Source organism: Diceros bicornis, chromosome 7 (assembly GCF_020826845.1).
Source record: "Diceros bicornis minor isolate mBicDic1 chromosome 7, mDicBic1.mat.cur, whole genome shotgun sequence".
Taxonomy (NCBI): Eukaryota; Metazoa; Chordata; class Mammalia; order Perissodactyla; family Rhinocerotidae; genus Diceros; species Diceros bicornis.
Genome location: NC_080746.1, coordinates 8,928,575 through 8,947,953, shown reverse-complemented (window position 1 = coordinate 8,947,953; position 19,379 = coordinate 8,928,575). Strand labels below are relative to the sequence as shown.

Genomic DNA, 19,379 nt, shown 5'->3' with positions numbered 1-19,379 from the left:
GGTAGCAGGCGGCTAAGTCAAGGGGCCAGGAAGGACCCACAGCACACACCACGTTGGTGTAACAGCTTTTTATAGGTGGAGCAGCTCAGTCTCGATTATTTTTAGCAAATTCTCAAATTATCCTGTTCTATTTTCCCCCTCTGACCTGTGTAGCATCGAATCCACAGTTTGAAATAAGGTTTGGCAAGCCTCGTGCAAAAAAGTTTTCATCTCTGACATGAGATGCTCAAGAAGTCACTTGCCATTTGCAAATGGAACTATTAGTAAAATGGACAGAGCAATCCTACCTTCTCTTCAACTCCACTGCACCCCACCCCCACCCCCAGAAAGACAGACAGTGTGAGGACAGACGGACGGATTGGGCAGGCTGCAGCTCACCTTGCTCCTGAGAAAGCATTCTGATGGTGAGTCAGGTGTGGGAAGCTGCTTGGGTTTAAGCAAAACCCATCTAAAATCCTACAGGCAACCAAAACCTAAAGAATGATCCAATAATGTCTGATGGGTTCCAGCAACAGAAACGGCCAGTTCTACCAGCCACTCAGGCCACACAGAGCAGACAAGGAGCGGACTGCTCCAATCATGGCCTCCCCCTTCCTTCATCCTATGTCCTACTATCTTAGTCTATGCTGCACAGAGATTGACCCCAGGGTCTTAGCAACATCTCACTGGTAATTCTCAAAAGATGAAAAAGGCGAGCTGCCACCCCCTAGGAGACAAAGGAAGATGTGAGGCGTTCTTGGGGCCAAGAGGGCCCCTCCACCTTGCCTCCTACACAGCACAGGGCAGGCATCAGCACCTAGCGCCTGCCTTAGGAACTGGTCACCTTGCCTGGAAAGATGCACTTGCAAACAAACAGCCAAGGCTCATGGTGATTTGTTTTAATGGTGCCTGTTTCTGTCCACAGGTGAAAACAGAGGAGCACCTCTTCAGCCTGCCCGTGAGATCAGGAATAATGAGGACTAATTTTAGCATCTGTTTGTTTTGCTTTTTCAGCATGAGAGGGGAGCAGCCGCAGAAATTTTGGGTCCTGGATCATTAAAGGGGCAAATATCTGGGAGAGGGGCAGTGGGCCCAGGCTTGGGAGTGGGCTCGCGGGGAGAAAGGGGACTCCTGGCTGCCAGCCACCCTCCTGGGGAGAACTGCCACATTTATCACCCCCAGGGGGACATCGCCCCAGGAAAACCCACACGCTAGCTGAAGTTTCTCTGGCTCCCTCTCGCTGTAGCTCTTCAAGCCCCTTGCGCCTTTTTGATTGTACCCACCTACCTCTTGCCACTCTTCACAGGCAGTCCCCTTCACACTCTGCCCTCACATCATCAGAAGGAGGAGGAAGGAACTGAGCCCCCGCAGGAGGTGACGCCACCCAGAAGGCCTGCTTCTCCCTCATGTGCCCCCTGCCTCACGCTCGGCTGCCCCAGGCCTGCTGTCGGGCAGAGAAGGACCCAGGCACCCTGACCAGAGCCCAGCTCTCTTCCACCACTCAGGGGCCTCCCTGGGCCTCTGGCTCTCGGCTCACTCCTGGGCTTTGCAAGTGCTGCTGCTGCCACCATCAGGCGGACATAGGAACTGCAGGGCTCCCCTGGTTTTATATCCCACACAGAACGGCCAGCTCCTGGCTGATGTGGTCCCAGGGAGAGAGCAGGCCCTCACTCCGCAGTCGCCCTCACACAGGTGCAGCATCCTATGTAAGAAAAAGGCTTCAGAGTCCAGCTCCCTGATGAAAGGGGACTCCCTGTGGACGTGGGGCAGACCCCAGCGCCCTTAAGCGAGGTGGGGAAGAGCGCAGGTCTTAGGATATGGAGAACAAAGCCACTGAGAGATTAATTAATAATTTCTTTGTCATGAGGGCAGTGAGGCAGGGAAGGGTGGCAGTCACTTCTTGTGTGTCACCCGGGATGGGTCTCCAAGAGAGACCTCTAAGTTTCTGTCCTCTGAATGCCTGCATGATGAGCCAACAAGGTCCCAGTGTCAGTCTCAAGCTGTCACAGCTCCCAGCATCGCCAGGGGTGACAGGTGGACTGTCACACTGCACCAGAGCTGATTCACCTGTGACATTTGCAGGTGATTGACAGAAACGGGAACTGACATGCATTGAAGAACAGAAGGACGTGATTGTTTCTTGCTGAAACTGAAGAGTGGGTGGCTTGCCAGAGGATGTTTCTCTTGGCAGTGTTCCTGGTGACCCAGTGGTCATTCAGGGCCTTCCTCGGAGAGGAACAACTTCCTACAGGGCAAGACCACACTTTGAATCGTCAAGTTCTTTCCTCTGCCTCCTGGGGAGCCCTCTCAGCATCTGTACGTGGTGACGTCAGAGCACAGCTTTCTCCTCCTTTCATTGTTCCTCACAGTTTATTCACTATTTCAACATTTATTCATAGACATCTACGTCCCGAATAGCGTGCTAGGCACCAGGGGGATAAAAGAAATGGATATTTTAATGGACCAATTAAGAGAAGAAAAGTCCCTGCTCTTGCTTTCTTTTCTTTTCTTTCTTTCTCTCTTTCTTTTTCTTTTTTGTCAGAAGGGCCACCAAAGGAGCTACCCAAGCAACATCTCCTGATTGCTCTTTAGTCCAAAAGGCTGGCCTGTGATTTCCCCTGGACCATGTGCCCTCAAGGTAAAGCTGAATGCCAGAGAAGTGAAGGAACCAACTCAGGAAGAGTTTGGATCAGAAAGAGACAGAGCTACAATGCGGGGTCACTGCTCAAAGGTCAGCTCCCCAATTTTCATGGGGAACCCCTAAAGCCCTCTTCTATGCCTAGACACTGAGATTCCCACAGATTATAAGACCATGACTCGTTTATGCCACAGCTTAAGATCTTCTCACGCGTTTTTCAGTTTGAGGATTTGGAGCAGCTGGATCTGCTGGCATCTTGAGAAGCATCAAGGCGCATGGAAAAGTGAACCTGATTGGGATTGACTTTGGTCAGGCACCACAAGCTTTCTGAGAGTACGACAGTGAGGATGGCAGCCTCTCAGTGCTACCACCGTGATGAAATGAAGTACTACTTGTTCACTCTGCAACACGTGAAGCTTTATACAAATGCTAATTATCAACATAATCATCAAGAGAAGAACATTATTACTGCCACCACTACCACCACCGACAACCAAAAGAATCTGCCTGGCACCTACAAGAAAATGTGCTGGACAAAGAGATCTCTAATACATCATTGACCTTCTGGGAATTTATTATCCAGAATAAGTAGATTGTTGCTAATAGATAATATTCAGGGAATCTTAGAATTGGAGAGGATTTGGAAGTCATCTAGTCTACTCTTCAATCCATTTCTGACGAATTGACTCTTCCATTCTTGATGGCCCGAATTCCACTCCTAGTCAGAACACTTTCAGTGATAGGAGACTGTTCAATGGGCCAGCTGTAGACACTAGAGTTAGAGAAGGACAGTCTTGGAAATGTCACTGCCTATTTCTTGCAGAACAACTGAGGTTTTCGCTTCACTACTGAGCTCGTCCCGCCAGCCCCCACCAATTCCTAAGTAGGCCAAAGTGTGGGATGCATGGGTGGATTCGATGTCGTTCTTTACTTTTGAATGAAAGGTTACCTGGTGCTGGAGACTTGTAAACATGTCTAACATCTTCTGAGTAGAATCACTTAGCTTGTAACCTTGTTTTCCCCAAAGCTAGTGTAGCTTAGCTTCCTCTTGAGAACAGCAAAGAAATCATCAGCAAAATGTCCCTTGGCATCTCTTGCATGTCTCATCCTTGCTCTTCTCTCTCTTTCTGGGTTACCATTCATCCTCAATGTTAAGCTGCCTCCCTCTCTGACTAACCTTCCAGAAGCCCTAGAAACTGGCAAATCCCATTCCTCAGTGCCCTCCATCCGACTAACCATCCAGTGTGCACTCAGCCATCCCTCCTTCTGCATCTCCGTGTTCCCTGCCACATTCTCTATCTAACACATCACTCTTACGTCTACCTGTTATCCTTCTCTGCCCTCCCTCTGGAACATAGACCAACAGTTAGCGTCAGTTCCTCCATACTTACTCTCTGGCTCACTTTTCCATTGCTTTACACACTAGCTATGAAGGAAGATGAGCTGGAAAGAGCAAGTATATTTCCATTCAATTCTGTACTTTTTTAAGCCCCATGTGAAACACAGGGAATGCCAAGAAGAATGAATAACGTCTTTTTTTTTTAAATATTTTTTAATTTTTTAATTTTATTTATTTATTTTTCCCCCAAAGCCCCAGTAGATAGTTGTATGTCATAGCTGCACATCCTTCTAGTTGCTGTATGTGGGACGCGGCCTCAGCATGGCGGGAGAAGCAGTGCCTCGGTGCGCACCCGGGATCCGAACCCCGGCCGCCAGCAGCGGAGCGCGCGCACTTAACCGCTAAGCCACGGGGCTGGCCCAATAACATCTTGATCCTTCTTTTTTTTTCAGTCCATGGAACCCATGGTATAGAGAAGACTACAGACCCATAAGCTACTAACAGTGTTTCTAAAGAATAGACCTAATTTTGATAATCCATTCTCAAAACATTTAGCATGGTATGCACGACCCTTCACAAGCTGCCCCTTCCCGTCCCCAGCTTCCTCTCCCACTCTCCTCAACACACTGATATTCCAGCCACCCACACTCGGGTTGCTTCTGAACATACCTCATTCTGTCCTACCTTCCTGCCTTTGCACACACTCTAAGGCACAACCTGGAACACTCTTTCCACCCTTCATCTGGAGAACTCCTAGACAGCCTTTAAAATCAAGTCACCTCCTCTGCGCAGCCTTTTCTGATGCCCTCAGTCATTGCTGCTGCTCTCAAAACTCTCTGACAGCTCTGAGCTTGTCATATTGTAGCCTTGAGTCAAAGTGTCTGCTCCCCGACTGGACTGAGAGCTCCCCTGGGGCAGAAATATAGTCTTAGTCATCTTTGCATCAAAAGCCCCTGGCACAGTGCCTACCACATAGTAGGCCCCCCATGAGCGGCCAAGGGCTCAGCTTTAGTGTCATAAATGCTATTTGATTACAAAGGAAAGAGTAATAAACATGGCCCTCTGAGACACCAGACTATATGGAGCCCCTGGGCAAAAAGTGTGGGATGGAGAAAGTGATGTTTGGTTGTCATTGCTGCAACTCGCAGCGTCAGGTTTCAAATGTTGTCTTCCAGGCATAAGTCAGAAAGAACGTGAATTTGCCACAACTGTCCAGTGAACACAGGCCAGGTAAGCAAGCCATCTAGATAATTCGGCCTGATACACACACATCCTTTCAATACTGACAAAGTATGCCACTGCAGCTTTAGTTTCAATTATAAAAAGACAAAAAACGGCCTCAGGTAATCTACTTCACTTGCCTGTGATGACACCAGCACCAGATGGAAGATCAGAGCGAGAGCTCCCCTCCCATTGGAGGAAAACGGCTGATTTGTTCTAAGTTCTGGACATCACTACACTTTAGCAATAAGTGGTGAGTGTGTGCAGAGTGGGGTGGCGGATGGGAGGAGGCATGGAGAGGGCATGGTAAGGCTTCTAGACTGCCAGGAAAAACCGCCCCAGGACATGTGGGGAGAGGCCGACACTGGCCACTTCTTTGCCTTCATTTCCAGAAATGAGATGGATGGTGTCTACCTCCCACTTTCCATGTCTTGGCCAGGGCTGCACCAGAATGACTCTGCAAGGAGCAGGATTCACCAAGCTGGCCACTATTTCCATGGCTTTAACTTGTCACCAATGTACCCAGGGAAAGCTGACATTTATTTAATCTTCATAGTGGTCTTGACTGTGTACTCAACAAAAACATTGTGTGCTTATGGAAGACATGTTTCCAAGCAGCTTATACTAAATTGCAGTGATATAAAGGAAACAGTTATCCAGTATTGACATTTACTGACTTCTAGAAGTATACAGCCAGAATACCCATTTTTACCATTGGGAGAGGAGGAAAAGAAAAAAAGCATAACGTTTGATCCCTAACTCCTTCAGTGGGTCAGAAGCAGAAAGTTAATGAAAGTGAGTGTTAAATGTGGTGGTGGATATCCTCATTCTTGTGACAACAGTGTGGGTTCTGAGATAGCATGGCATGCTGAAGCCCCTCTACGCTTAATCCTCAAGTTTGCCAGAAAGCAGGACGTAGCTTTCTTTGCGTTATGTGAGAGAAGTATTCCAGTGATCTGTAAGGTATCTATGTTCTTACTTGACGTGCACAACTAACTGGGTAGATTCTGGTTTTCCCCTGGGGAAAAGAAGATGGCACACGATGACATATGGAACAGTACTGTGTCTCAGTGCAGTAGACTCTGCATCATTCCCCTAACCGGAAATAAAATCCCACTCTGTTTGGAATTCACGGTGAAGCTATCACAACCTGGGCACAGGGTATCCTGTGCTGGCTTTGCTCCTCACTCCCTGTGGATAGCAGGGATGTGATATGAAACCCGAGGGAGCAGACACGCCCTAGGGCAGCAGCTCCAGCCAACCCCTGCTCCGTGAATGCTGGGGTGTCCACTGGCCTGGGAGAAAACTGGGGTCGCAATCCCTCTGCTCCAAGAACCACTGTTCAAGTCAGCATCGCTGTGGTGGTGAGAGTCCAGGCGTGGACTCCAGCCTGTTCACCATCTTACTGACCCTCTCCACTGCTGAATTCAAATTCCCTGTTACCAGGCACAGGAGGAATGCAGTGCCTCACTGTTCCTAGGTTGACCTCTATTAAAAATGCCTGCACTAATTTTTCACCTAAAAGTCATTTCAACATTTTAGAAGAATAGGGACTGTAGCTGAGAAATGATGCCTATGCCCATGGAACTCCCTCCCCACCCCCGATTTACATCAAGACCCTAAAATGAACGCTCTTGGCCCTCCTCCCCACTCCTCCATCAAAGGCAATTTTCTTTTCTGTGTTCATGTTTCCAAAACAGTTTATCTTTTTATCTCCTTGGAAGAAAAGTACTCTGCAAATCAAAGGTATCATTAGTATTGTTATTATTTTGCTATTGAAATCTCTTGAATTCACTCTGGATTATTCATGTGCTTTTTTGGGTCTGCAATATAATACTGCCTAAGTCACCCCCACTGGGCTGAACAAAAAAGAAAAATTGCATCTTCAGGCCTAATCCCCTGCTCCACCCGGTCTCCTGCTGGCCCTGGCTCCTACCAACATAGGCACACCAGGCGGAGCTGCTCCTTGGTACCATGCCTAGCTCACTGCTGCCACGTTCCAAGCAAGATCCTCCTTTGTAAGCCAAGAGGGAGGCCCTGTGGTATCCTCTAAATACAGTGTGAAGGCATTGACCCCACCCCACACCCCTCTCCCTGTGGAGAGTTTCTCTTCCCTCCTCAATAGGTCTGCCTGGCAACTGAGAACTCCCTGCTGGGCAGCAGATACAGTGACCACTCCCAGGCCCAACAGCCATGTCCCAGTTGCCCTCACCCAGAAGATTTGTGAAAGAAGTCGTCCCACACCCTTGGCAGTGATGCATTGACCTTCCAGGACAAAAGAAGCGATTCTTCCTCCTCTAGACAAGACGTCACACCACTTGGGGTGCTGGTGGGGGGAGCATCACACTTATTACTTGCCTCGTCTTCTGTTATATGACATTTCTGGGTAAGGATAAATGTTTCCAAAGTTGTTGTTCACTCCCAATTTCCTTTTCGAATGTCTTCTCAGCCTGTACCCTCTACAATCCCCTCCATTCTTTGGCGGCCTCTGACGGGCTCATGCTATCTTCTGCTGCCCCTTTCCCCCCTCCCAAGGGAGCTTCTTGACAGTGAAAACCTCTTGCACTTGCTCCTCCCTTTCCATGCTTCCCGTCAACCCCACGGCTCTCTTCGCCCTGGTCCACTCTCTCTACTCACACTCTATTTTATCCTTCTGTCTGCTTGATGCCCTTCTATTCCCTTGGAGATTCATGTCACCATGAACCTCTGCCCCTCTGATGGCCATCCGACAGCCCCTTTTGGTGATTCCTGCCAGCCAGTCAGGAGAGCAAGTTGCTTAGTTTCTTTCCTATAGGAGACGAGACCCTAGATCAATCCTCACCTCAGGGGTGTCATTGACAGGTAGATGCAAGTTTTTACTTTCACTCCAACATATGCAGAGCAGCATGGCACACATGTAAACCTAACAAGAGATATGAGTTCACCAGAATTAGAACTTTCAGACCCACAAAGTTACTAGACAGAACAGGACACTCTGGGAACACAAAACATCAGAAAGTGAGGAAGAGAACATCTTCCTCAGAGTGTCTGAAGTGGAAGACACCGAGTTTGTCCCACTACACACTCCCCAAACTGTCTCAGAACTTGTCTTGCTAGAACATCTTTCCTCCAAAGCTACTTAAGATGTGGATCTGCAGGCTTGGATGGGATGGGTGTTGAAGATGAAGGAGGGCACAGAAGGAAATAGTTGTGGGCAAACTGAAATGATAAAGGGAAAAAATACAGCAAGTTCTAAGTTTACGGATGATAAGAGAATCAATTCCTTTTCACCCAGGGGCAGAACATGCCTCTTCTCTGCAGGAGGCAAATTGTGCTGTGACATTATCCCTCTCTATACAAAGCACACGGTCCTGACAGCTGAAGGAAGAGGCATCCCCAGCAAGAGAGAAACCCATAAGCGGTACACACTGGCAGCTCTCCATTTCCTTGTGGGGAGCCAGGCCCAGGGACGTTGGCAGGGGCGGACACAGAGGACTGTCATTTTGGCCTTTCTACTGCCACCTTAAGAAAGATAAATAAATATTTAATCTCAATCTACAGGAAAAGCCCAAACTTTAAAAGAATAGGGGTATAGCATACATGGACATTAATTATACCTAATTTCACTCTCTAAAGGGTTATGAAAAAAAGTAAAGGTGAATAAATATTTGACAAATTAGGAGAGAAAGGATGATTGAAATGGACTTTAAGAGTTTATCTAAATGTTTTACTTTTGAAGTCTTCAGAGCACTGTTGGAGCGCTCCCTCTGTATTGGAAGTAACACAATCAGGAGCAGGAAGCATGAGAATTGGGTTTCCAGAAACTCCAAAATGACATGCAGGTCCCCACTGTGAGAGGTTGTGGCAGCAGATGGATGTGTCACCAGAGTGCCAGATAAGGCCCTAAAAAGAACCCTGGACATTTGCTTTCTCTGAGTGGAGGGCCATCCCCGAGTCTCTGCACATTTCCTTGGAGAGCATCCCAGAAGGAAGAGCATGTGGGAGGCGGGGAGGTCAGGTGGGGTGCAACCTCAGGCGGGGGTGACAGCAGGCACCATCTAGAGCCTGTGGGCAAGTCCTCTCATGATCTGTTGGAAGTGGAATGCTCTATCCAATAACTTGATAACTATATGGCACCAGGTAGGGGCTGGACACAATATACGAACTAAGCATACATGTGTAGAGGGTCAAATAGAATCCTCTGGGGAATTCCCAACACTCAAAACAACATCCACATTAAAATAAATGTCCACAGATCAAGTTAAAAGATATTCTATCACAATGAAGTTGATAAAACATCATCCCACTTGACCCTTAATTCCTATAGTCAGATACTGTCTATTCAAGGGAGCTTCAGTGTCCAGAGATGTAGGGTATTCTAACTGGTGTCCACTTTGGTCTCACTTTCTTTAGACCTGTTTTGGAGTCCCGTGGACTATGCATCTCCATTTGGTAGGGTGGGCAGTGGTGACCAAGCTCAGAACACTCAGGAATGGCGAGGAACTATGAATTGCATGATGCTATGGTTTCCTCTTAGTGCCCTCAGGGCTAAGGGTAGATGAAACAGAGCATTTAGCCTCCATAGGTAAATATTTAAAGATTCATATGAGGCAGTCAAGAAATAGCTCCGTACTGAAACAGGAATAAGCAAAGTGGAATATGCACACTGTGATGATTTAGACAGCCAGAGAGGCACTTAGACCCCTATAGGCTTCTTATGCCAATCCAGAGAAGAGTCGCGGCTCAAGCTTCTAAGAACACAAAAGATGGATTAAAACGTGCACTGGTCCCATGAATACGTGTATGGGGGGATGGTTGGATCCTCCTTTCAGGGATTCTACATGCAACTTCTTGAGTGAATTGGTAAGAGGCAAAGGAGAATGGGAGCGAGTGTGTGTGTGTATGTGTATGCCCATAAGCAAGCATAAACAGATCCAAGAAAGAGGGTAATCTCACAAAAATAGTAATAGCACCCAAACTGTTTCTATACCAGTGTTCTGAGAGAGTTCTTATTCATTCAGCCTGAAAACTCTGGGGAAGGCAATTTATCTTCCTGCTGCTGTAGGGAGCCCCAGTGAGACGCATACAACCACATGAATACCTGGTGGGGTGTGTGTGTACACATTATAATTATATACAGGCATAGGGAGATACACAGTCGTATGGAGGAAGGGCACCCCGAGTTTAATCAGGATGATCATAAGCAAAGTTTGATAAGGGGAAAAATCGGCAGCGACCACAAGCACCAGTGGAAATGCTGAGGAAGGAGGCGTGGGGTTTTGCTTACATTTGGCTTCTCCCCGACAGGGAAAGAAAGGCAGACATGCTGTTTGCTTGCAAAGCCAGCCACCCATGGCGGTGCTCGGCTTTCTCGAAAACTTTTACCCTTCATTTAATCAACAGATGGACGTGCTCTGTTGTGGATTTTTCTGAGAGAGCCCCGTCCCTCCCAGAGCTGTGCTGGCTGGCACAAACGCAGCCTCAGTTGGCAGAGGCAGCACTGGCGTTCCAAAAGAGTGAGAAGGAACCGATTACTTCTCCCCTTCGGACTCACTTCCACAGGTGACTCTTGATACCTTGGCTAAGTAGGCATTGACAATCCCTCTCCCGAATTTCCCCTCCTCTCCCTCCACCACGACCAGCCCCACCAGTGGCAGGGAGCCCAAAGGTGGCAAAGTTCTTTCTGGAAAGTCCACCAGCCTCTCTGCCCCTGCTAGGTTGCCGAAAGGAAACAACACCAGGGGCGAAATTTCATTTTATACCCTGAATCTAGTGCTGTGTAGGACTCAGAATTCAGTCTTATTCAGAGAACTCGATTAAATTCAATGAAACTCTTTGCAAGCTTTTCCCAGCCCCTGCAAATTACCCCCACGGTACATTCGGTCATTGCAGCCCCTCCTGAACTGTGTGAAGGCACACATTCACTTTCAACACGCTCAGGCAAGTCAGCCCTTATTCGAGCTGAAAGATCCACCTAAACACAGCTCTCCTTCCCCATCCTTTCCTCCTCCAACCGGGTCTGACGGAGAGGAGGTGCCCAGAAGTTCAGAGCGGCATATCCACATAGATACTGCCTAATTAATACACCGGGAGCATAAAGAACTCATTTGCATTGGACAGTTTGAGCTGGATGCTGACAAGTGAGAGGAGAAAGTCATCCCCCCCCCCACACCCCTTCCTTCCAAAGAGCATAAACAGTACCATTTTGTTGCATTTTCAAAGGCAAAGAAGCAATGCCAGTGCATCTCGGCCGGGCAACGAGAGAAGCATCAATCAGACGAGTTTCCGAAGCCTGCCCACATTCCTGCCCTCAGCCTCCCGCGCCCTGACAACCCAGCCGACTTTCTTCGCAACTCCAGCCGCGCAGACCCTACCTTGACTGAAAAGGAAGAAGCAGACGAAGAGCAGATCGAGCTGGAAAGGTCTCATTCCTCAGCGCCGCGAGGGAGAGCCGGCCGGGCAACTTGGGTTGGCAGTTAGTTTCTCTTCCTCGGCGGCTCGCGGTGCTCAGCCTCCACCGCGGTCCTCTCCGGCTCGCGCCGACCATCTGCCTGTCCGTCGGTCCCTCCGGGCGGCCTCGGGCTCTCCGTGCCTCCGGGTACCAGCGGCCAGCCGAGGCAAGTTGCCTGCTTCTAGCCGCCTCGGGAAGCCGGGATCGTCAGCAGCGTCCCCTCTCGGAGCAGATCCATTCTCTGGCTGTCGGCAGCCCAGGCACACAGCTCCCTCCGGCGGGCTCCTCCCACAGAAAGCGAGCGGGCGAGTGACGAGTGACAGAAGGGCTCCTTTCACTGAAGCTGCGGCGGGGGGAGAAGGAGGGGGAACAGGTCATAATTAAAGAGGAAACACTTGGAAAAAGGCGATCTATGCAAAACGGAAGGTGGGGGGAAAGGCTCTGTTCTTCCTTTCCTTCTTTTTGTCCCCCTAAATAGGGGAAAATTCAGCTGTTGTCACCATAATTGACCAAAAGGCATCTTGAACAGGGAGCGGAGCTGTGACTTGTTGTGCACACGACATAATGTTGTTTAACAGGAGTGAAGTTAAGGACGACTATACGCCTGTGCACGTATTAAAATATGCATGCCTCGCCTTTGCACAAGGGACTGGAAACCGGGCTGAAAAGGGAAAAAGGAAGAGGTGAGGGGGTTGCATCTTTCCCCAGGAAGGATGTGTGCAGCTGGAGTCTCCGAGTTGGGAAAGAGATAAGCACGCTCTGCATTTTTGAGACTTTCCTAGGAGAGGTAGGTAGGTAACCAAACCTGAGTGTTTAGACCTTAGTTTGCTTTGTATTACCCCAAGAAAACAAAATGAAGGAACTAGAGGGAAACCGAGTAGATCTGTGACACATGCCCATTTATTATTGTTATCCTGGTTTGGGCATTTCCTAACGAGGACAGGGGAGTAGCCTGTCTTTGCATTTGGAGCCTCTCCTCTAATGAGCGCTCCATCACTCGGAGCGTGTCTTTTCTCCAAGAGGTGCTGTGAATCCTATTGTGAAGGAGAGGCCAAGGTCATAGGCAACTGCTTCCCAAGAACCTTCAGGTCTTTTACCTGCCGTGAAACCCACACTCACATCAAACTCTATTTCCTCCAGGATATCAACGTGAATTTAGCTAGGTTTATATACTTGATAGACACTGAGCTATGCCTGATATAAGCAGGGCAATGGGGGAAATGAAATCATAGGCACATACCATGCCTCCGGGAGCTCATACTTTAGTGTGGAGGCAGAGTATACGCATAGGATACAAACTATAAGGATAGTCACAAAGCAATGTATAAGATATGCAGCATTATACACAGAAGAAGGAGGTAAAGAGCAAAGAGAGGAAAATGAAAGATACTCTCTCCACTTGTGCCATTCAATTATAAAATCAGTCATTACTTTCTTCAGTCACCGGACCTTGGGGAGGTCTTTCGGGAAACTCTTAGGCTTTCTTCCATCAGTATTACATATTTTGAGACTGCTGACTGCAAGGCACCTTCCAGCTCCAAGTTTCCATGCGGATGGTAACTTTAAAGACGTCTCTCTTGGTATTCATGAGCAAGGAAGAGAGAAGTAGAGGCACATGGAAAGTGTGTGCTGGTAGGAGCTGACAGCTGGTAGCTGACAAGATCTACAAATTAGTAGGTGTCTGCTTTGTTGACTTTTCTATTCTTGACTTAATAGTTTATTTAACTGCATCCCTTAGAGGCTGTTAAACATATCAAAGGGAAATTTGTAAGCAAGCTTTGGGGGAAAAAAGAAACGCTGAACGACAGAGACTAAGAGGACCCAAAAGAGGCGCACATCAGCTAAATTAGCAAACAAGGTAAGGAAGCCAAGTGTGAGCACAGCCTTAGTCCAGTGACGTGCTGTGACAGACAATGCAACGACACAAAAGGGGCAAATCAGAACACATGTAAAAGATGAATAATAACATAAACAACATATGCCCAATACCATATTAGGAGTGAAAATATGGCAGGTATAGTGCTGTAACTTTACTAGTAGCTTTCCTTTAAATCCATGCAGCAGGGAGAAATTTAAGGCCTGAGTACCACTCCTCAGGCCAACCTTGCAGTGAATAAGACTAATAATATTAGAATATAGAATGTTTCATACAAAGAGACATTTGATGATTTAACGAAACATTTATCCTTTAAGCTGTTAATTCTGATTGTTAATTCCTGAGTGGCCTGGGGCCCAGATTTGCTTAATTCAGCCCCTGAGGGAAATATTACAAAACCTGGGTCATGAGGCTAGTGAACTGTGCTATACACGAAAATCAGGCCCACGTACAGGCGTGTGGGCACCACACACACACTGAGTCTTGGACAGAAGAGGGCTGGTGGGAGTCTGAGGTTGGAAGGACCTTGCTTCGCTCTCCCACTGGTCCCTGAGACTGGCTTCATGACCCCCAAACTGGCTCCGATCCCCCCCCAGCCAGCTGGGCCTGTTCCCTTCTCTCCTCCCACCCCCGACCCCTCCCCGCAGCCTCCGGTCTCCGGCAGAAAGGAAAAAAGCTTGGATTAAGTGATGAGCTGCCTGCCTCTAAAAGGACCGGGAGACGTTTCAATCTTGAGTGCCGGAAAAACCACGGCAATCTTCGGCAGCCACCACGTGGGGCAGCGAGAACGACAGCGGTACCTGCAGGACCCACAGCCAGCCGCGCTCTGGCGCCAGCCCCGACGGCGGCCTCGCCATCTCCGCCCGGGCTGGTCCTTGGCCTCACCTCCTCCGGGGGCTCGGTTAACCTCCTGGCGCTGCAAGGTGCCTGCGCGCAGTTCGCTGGCGAGGAGGGAGGAAGGAGACGGCGAGGAGAGGACGGCTCCACCTGATGGAGAAGAGTGGAGAGTCTTAGACCTTGGAGCGCGGCGAGGGGAGAGGAGGGGGAAAGGAAGACCGCCGCCCCTAGTGGGAACCTCCGCGTCCGGAGCGCGGCGCGCGGGGCGCCGGGTCTCTGGGCACGGCCCGTGGAGGCGGCAGCCCTAAAGAGACAGCAGAAAACCACCACGTGGAAAACTGCCCAAATTCTGGTTCCCTGAACATCCAGGCTCCAGGTCTGTTGCGCCCACCATGCACGACGGAGTCCTTCACCAGCAGGTGGCATCGTCTCTAGCGTTTCTTCTCCTGGCTTGTAGCCCTGAGGCCGAGTTCATCAGTGCCCAGCCCCCCTCTCTAGGCCTTCAGTGCCAAGTGCTGTGTCCTTTCAACCACCCCACCCCACTCAGGCGGGCAGGAGAGGGATCGCCAAGAGCTTTGTGGAGGCTGGAGCCCATAGAGAGTGAGGGCTGGCTCCAGGTTCTGTTGCTTGCTGGCCAAAAAGTTTCAGAAGGGCAGGTCCCCGCGGAACAGTTTCCACGCCCTGTTCTCGGGGCAGCAAGCATGCCCCCGGAGTTTTCTGAGGTCGGGGGCAAAGAAAGTGAGGCGGGAGGTTCTGGGTCCAGATGCGGGAGTGTGGGGGTACCGCTGTTCAGTGCCTTGAGCAGACCCCGCTTATCACTACTTTCCAGTGACCTTCCTCTTGACTGCTAGTCCAATATCTGTAACATTTATTATGTCTTCGATTTGTGCAAAGGCCTGTTTTGGTTACTTAATAAAGATGTGTGGAATGAATACAATTCCTGTTCTTGGAAAGTTTGTCCTCTAGTTGGGGAGAAGTATGCACAGGTGTATACATGGAAAAAAAATTGGTGAAACATCTCATTGGCTTTTTAATAACACAGAAATTGCCCTGGAGGTCACCTGTCAGAGCAAATCCTTCCAAGATGGGTCCTTCTAGGCCCGCTTGCCTGAGGCCCTACAGGAGGCTAAGGGCTGAGAGGCAGAACAGGGCCCAACCTTCAGTCCAGCGTTTCTGCTCTCCTGCCCTCCTCGCTGTCTCGCACCACTCATGATGGCCAGGCGCCCTCTCACTGTCTTCCTGTGTTCACGAGGTACCGTCACCATGAGGAAGGAGAGAGAGAGGCTGTTTTATGAGATGGGTAGTCATCATGAGTTGAGAATTTCCTGTTTAATGCCTTCTCAAAATATTTGTTGCACAGATACATTATAAACCACATTTCCTTTAGTTTTTCATAGATCCTGCCAGTGCTGGTTACAACCTCCTTGTCCAGGGACTTAAATACATTTTGAACAGGCCCCTCCTGGGAGCTCAGGGCAGCCTGACTCTCTCTCCAGGCTACACATACTTCCAGAGACCAAATGGTCATCAGAGGTCCTCCGGGGTAGCAGCCTGTCTAACTTGGGCATTCACAATCTTCTAGCCTATTTCTTTTTCATTTATCTGAACCAAATGTCTTGTTTGGTGTAGGTGGATTATAAGACCTTAACCCCTGTTCACTGTGGTCAGTCTCTCCATAGCAGCACAGAAGGGCCCAAAGAACAGAGTATTCATCTTTCACAAGCAGCCCCAAAAGGCAGGGCAAGTCCGCCCCACTGATTCACCCGAGGCAGGGCCTGAGCGAGGGGGTCGTGGGGAGCCTTTTGACCTGAGCTCTGGCCTGGACACTGCTAACTTTTGTAGCCACTTAATGAATCTGGGCATATCTTTCCTCGTCTATAAAATGACTGGTTTGAGACAATGGCTCTCTGGGATCCCCCCCAATCCGAAACTCCAAGCGTCTGTTTTCCAGAGACCATACCTCTCAGCCTGGAGAGATTTGAAAGTACTTCCCCAGCACCCTGAGTGTTAGGCAGATTATTGCCAGATACTGATCTCTACCCCCAAGATAACTAGCGATGGCCCTCGAATCTGCGTGGACCCCTCTCCTCTCAACGGAGACAACTTTTCCCTGAACTGTTTCATGTTCATCCTAGTTTTTTTTTTTTGAGGAAGATTGGCCCTGAGCTAACATCTGTTGCCAGTTTTCCTCTTTTTCTCCCCAAAGCCCCAGTACATAGTTGTGTATCATAGTTGTACATCCTTCTAGTTCTTCTATGTGGGACACCACCTCAGCATGGCTTGATGAGCGGTGAGTAGGCCTGCGCCCAGGATCCAAACAAGCAAACCCTGGGCCACGGAAGCAGAACGCACGAAATTAACAGCTACGCCACTGGGCCAGCCCCTTGTTCATCCTATTTTGAGTGCCCTCAGTCTATCCTCAGTTTGCTCAGCTTGCGATTTCCCTCCTCTCTTTACTTTCCCCAGAACCGTGCCCCACATTCAGCCTGGATTCTGGGTTCCAGAAGAGATTGTCTTCAATGTAAGTTTTATAATTGGATTGGATGCTAATCTATTATCAAAGTAAGGGGATGCTGATGGCAGGGGGGCTAACTGTAAAGACTCCCAAAGGCAATAAGGACTGTGGTGCCTTGCATTTTAACTCAATCTCATCACGAATCGTGCCTGACTCTAAACTTTGTCTGACTGTACATCTTCCTCGATATCCTGGCAGCTCCAAGAGGGTCAGAGCAGCGCCTATCCAGCTCACAACTGTGCCCCCATCTCTTACCCTCGTAGGCAGTAGGCTCTCAATGCATATTGTCGAATGAATGGTAATGTTTTACCTAGTGCCCCACATCCCATTTCCTGTTTTCTGAATCCAATTTAACTTATTCTTCCCTCTGTTATTAAACCATTGTCAAACATCTGGCATGTGCCTGCCACTGCTCTGGCTGTATTTTATGGGGATGGGTAATGAATTGCGCCTATATATAGTTTGCAAAATGTGGAACACACTTTAAGATGCATAGCACTATAGAAATGAAAGATATTTTTATCTCTTCAGCATCATTCTGCACAAGGAGACAATTCTCTGGCAGCACTGTTTAAGAACAATAGACCTGTTTAGCCTTGACACACTCATGCGTGCAGGGCACTGGGTATTCAATTCACATGGGAGCGGCATTATCTCTCTCAGCGAAGGCCTGAAGAGTGTATAATTTACAGGGAAGAAAAGATATGAAAAACGTTATGAAAAAAGGTGGCAGTGCCCCCATGCCTTGTCTCGTCGCAGGCTGAGTGCACAGGCCAACACCTTCGTCCATGCTCCAGGGATGGCACCAAAGGCAAGCCTCAGCATCCTTCTGCAGTGCTTGGAACAAGTCTGTATCATTTTGGAATATGCCATGTGCTCTTTTTGTGTATATGAATAGACTAATTATGGGGAAAATATTGGAAGACAAAGTGAATTTCCAGTTTATGACTCATTTGTGGTGTTCAAAGTCTTAGAAATTACACCTCATTTTTCTTTTTCTCCCTTATTCTGTTTCATAACCCCCTCTGCACACAAACATACACACACGACCTAGGCCTATGTCTTAAATTAGTAAACCTTTATAGCAGTCAAGGGAGCAGCTGCGTCTCACTCGAAGTCCCTTTAAGATTTCTTCCTAGGTGACAGACTGTACTTTCTTCTTCTGTTTGTTGCATACAGTATTTTTCCTTCCTTCTTCCCTCCCTGTGTCCTTCTCTTCCTTCCTTTCTTCCTTCCATCCTTCTTTCCATGTAATAAACTTACATGTCTATAAGTATAACTTTTATGTTTATCTATCTTTATAAAGTTATTTAACTTTATGAATACACAAAACTTTACACACACACACACAACTTTTCTATCAACATGCTAGCAATGGGCTTCCTACCCAAATATTCTAAACTACTGAGCCCTAGACCAGGTTTTCATAGTCTCTACCTGAACTCATAGCCTCCTCAACTCATTGCCTAGTCTACAGACTAACAAAACCCCTCTCCCCTGTCTAACCTGCTGCTCTACTACTTTGCCTGTTTGAAATTCAGTTCTGTAGTATCTTCCCCATGCTTAAAAATGTGGATGATCCCCAAGACAGAGTATAAACTTTCTGTCCTGACATATAGGGTGTGTCAGACAAACATACATTTCTGTCTCATCTTCCCTCACAGCCCACACCTCAGTCCTGCCAAATTACTCTTTGTTCATTAGAGACAGCAGCCACTTTTACTTTTCCAGACTTTCTCATCCTGTTTCCTCTCCTGGCGTGCCTCTCTCCCCTTGCTCACTGCTTTGCCTGATAAACAGGTGCTCATTGCTCAAGAGTCAGTTGGACTGTCATCCCGTGAGAAGTTTGCTTCATTTCTTCCTCCTCTCAGTCAAAATGAACAGCTTATTCATCTGAGTTTCTGCAGCATGCTAATGATCTTTTATTACATAACTATTAATATTATAATTATTTATTTATATGTATATCTTCCAAACTACATGTGAGATCTTCAAGGTCAAAGACCATTTTTTGGAATTTATTTTTGCACATCCCAGAGTATATTCTCAATTCCTGGCATATAGTAATTGTTTGCTAAACAGTATCTAAATGAAATAAAATTAGACCAAAAGTCCTGGTGTCCCTCCTGTGACCATCCAATCTTAAGCTTGAGATTTTCTTTCTTTGTCATCTGATGCCTTTAGACTCAACTAGATCCAGGAAATTCCATATTTATCTTCTGGAACTAGACTTATCTGAAGGACTGGAGGAAAAAATTTCTGACTCTATATCAATCTGAATAAATCACCACCTAACTCTATCTCTTGTATTAAAAGAACAGTTTGAAATCTTGGTGCTTCATATTGCTAACAGCACAGCCCCAGACCAGTTGAGAAGCTAGCACATAACAATTATATGGACATAGGTTCAAAGTAAGTGAGGAAAACCAACATTGATTTTTCCCAAACTCAGTCCAGTTTGAATTGAGTTGATGGTTCAGTGCTTTTTCTGTTATCTGTGTTTCTTTTCTGTCTTTTTTTGCTGTTGTGTCTCTGAGATTGTGA

At 47.9% G+C, this 19,379-nt stretch overlaps 1 protein-coding gene across 2 annotated transcripts in view; it reads right to left on the bottom strand.

Annotated features, from left to right (window-relative positions):
• The window catches only part of KIRREL3 (kirre like nephrin family adhesion molecule 3), a 529,519-nt gene extending 517,603 nt beyond the window's left edge, over nucleotides 1-11,916 (bottom strand). For both annotated transcript variants that reach the window (XM_058544827.1, XM_058544829.1), the window contains exon 1: nucleotides 11,531-11,916. In XM_058544827.1, the coding sequence (XP_058400810.1) occupies nucleotides 11,531-11,585 (55 nt within the window). In that variant the 5' untranslated portion in view covers nucleotides 11,586-11,916. The remainder of the gene's footprint in view (nucleotides 1-11,530) is intronic.
• Between the last annotated feature and the right edge of the window lie 7,463 nt (nucleotides 11,917-19,379).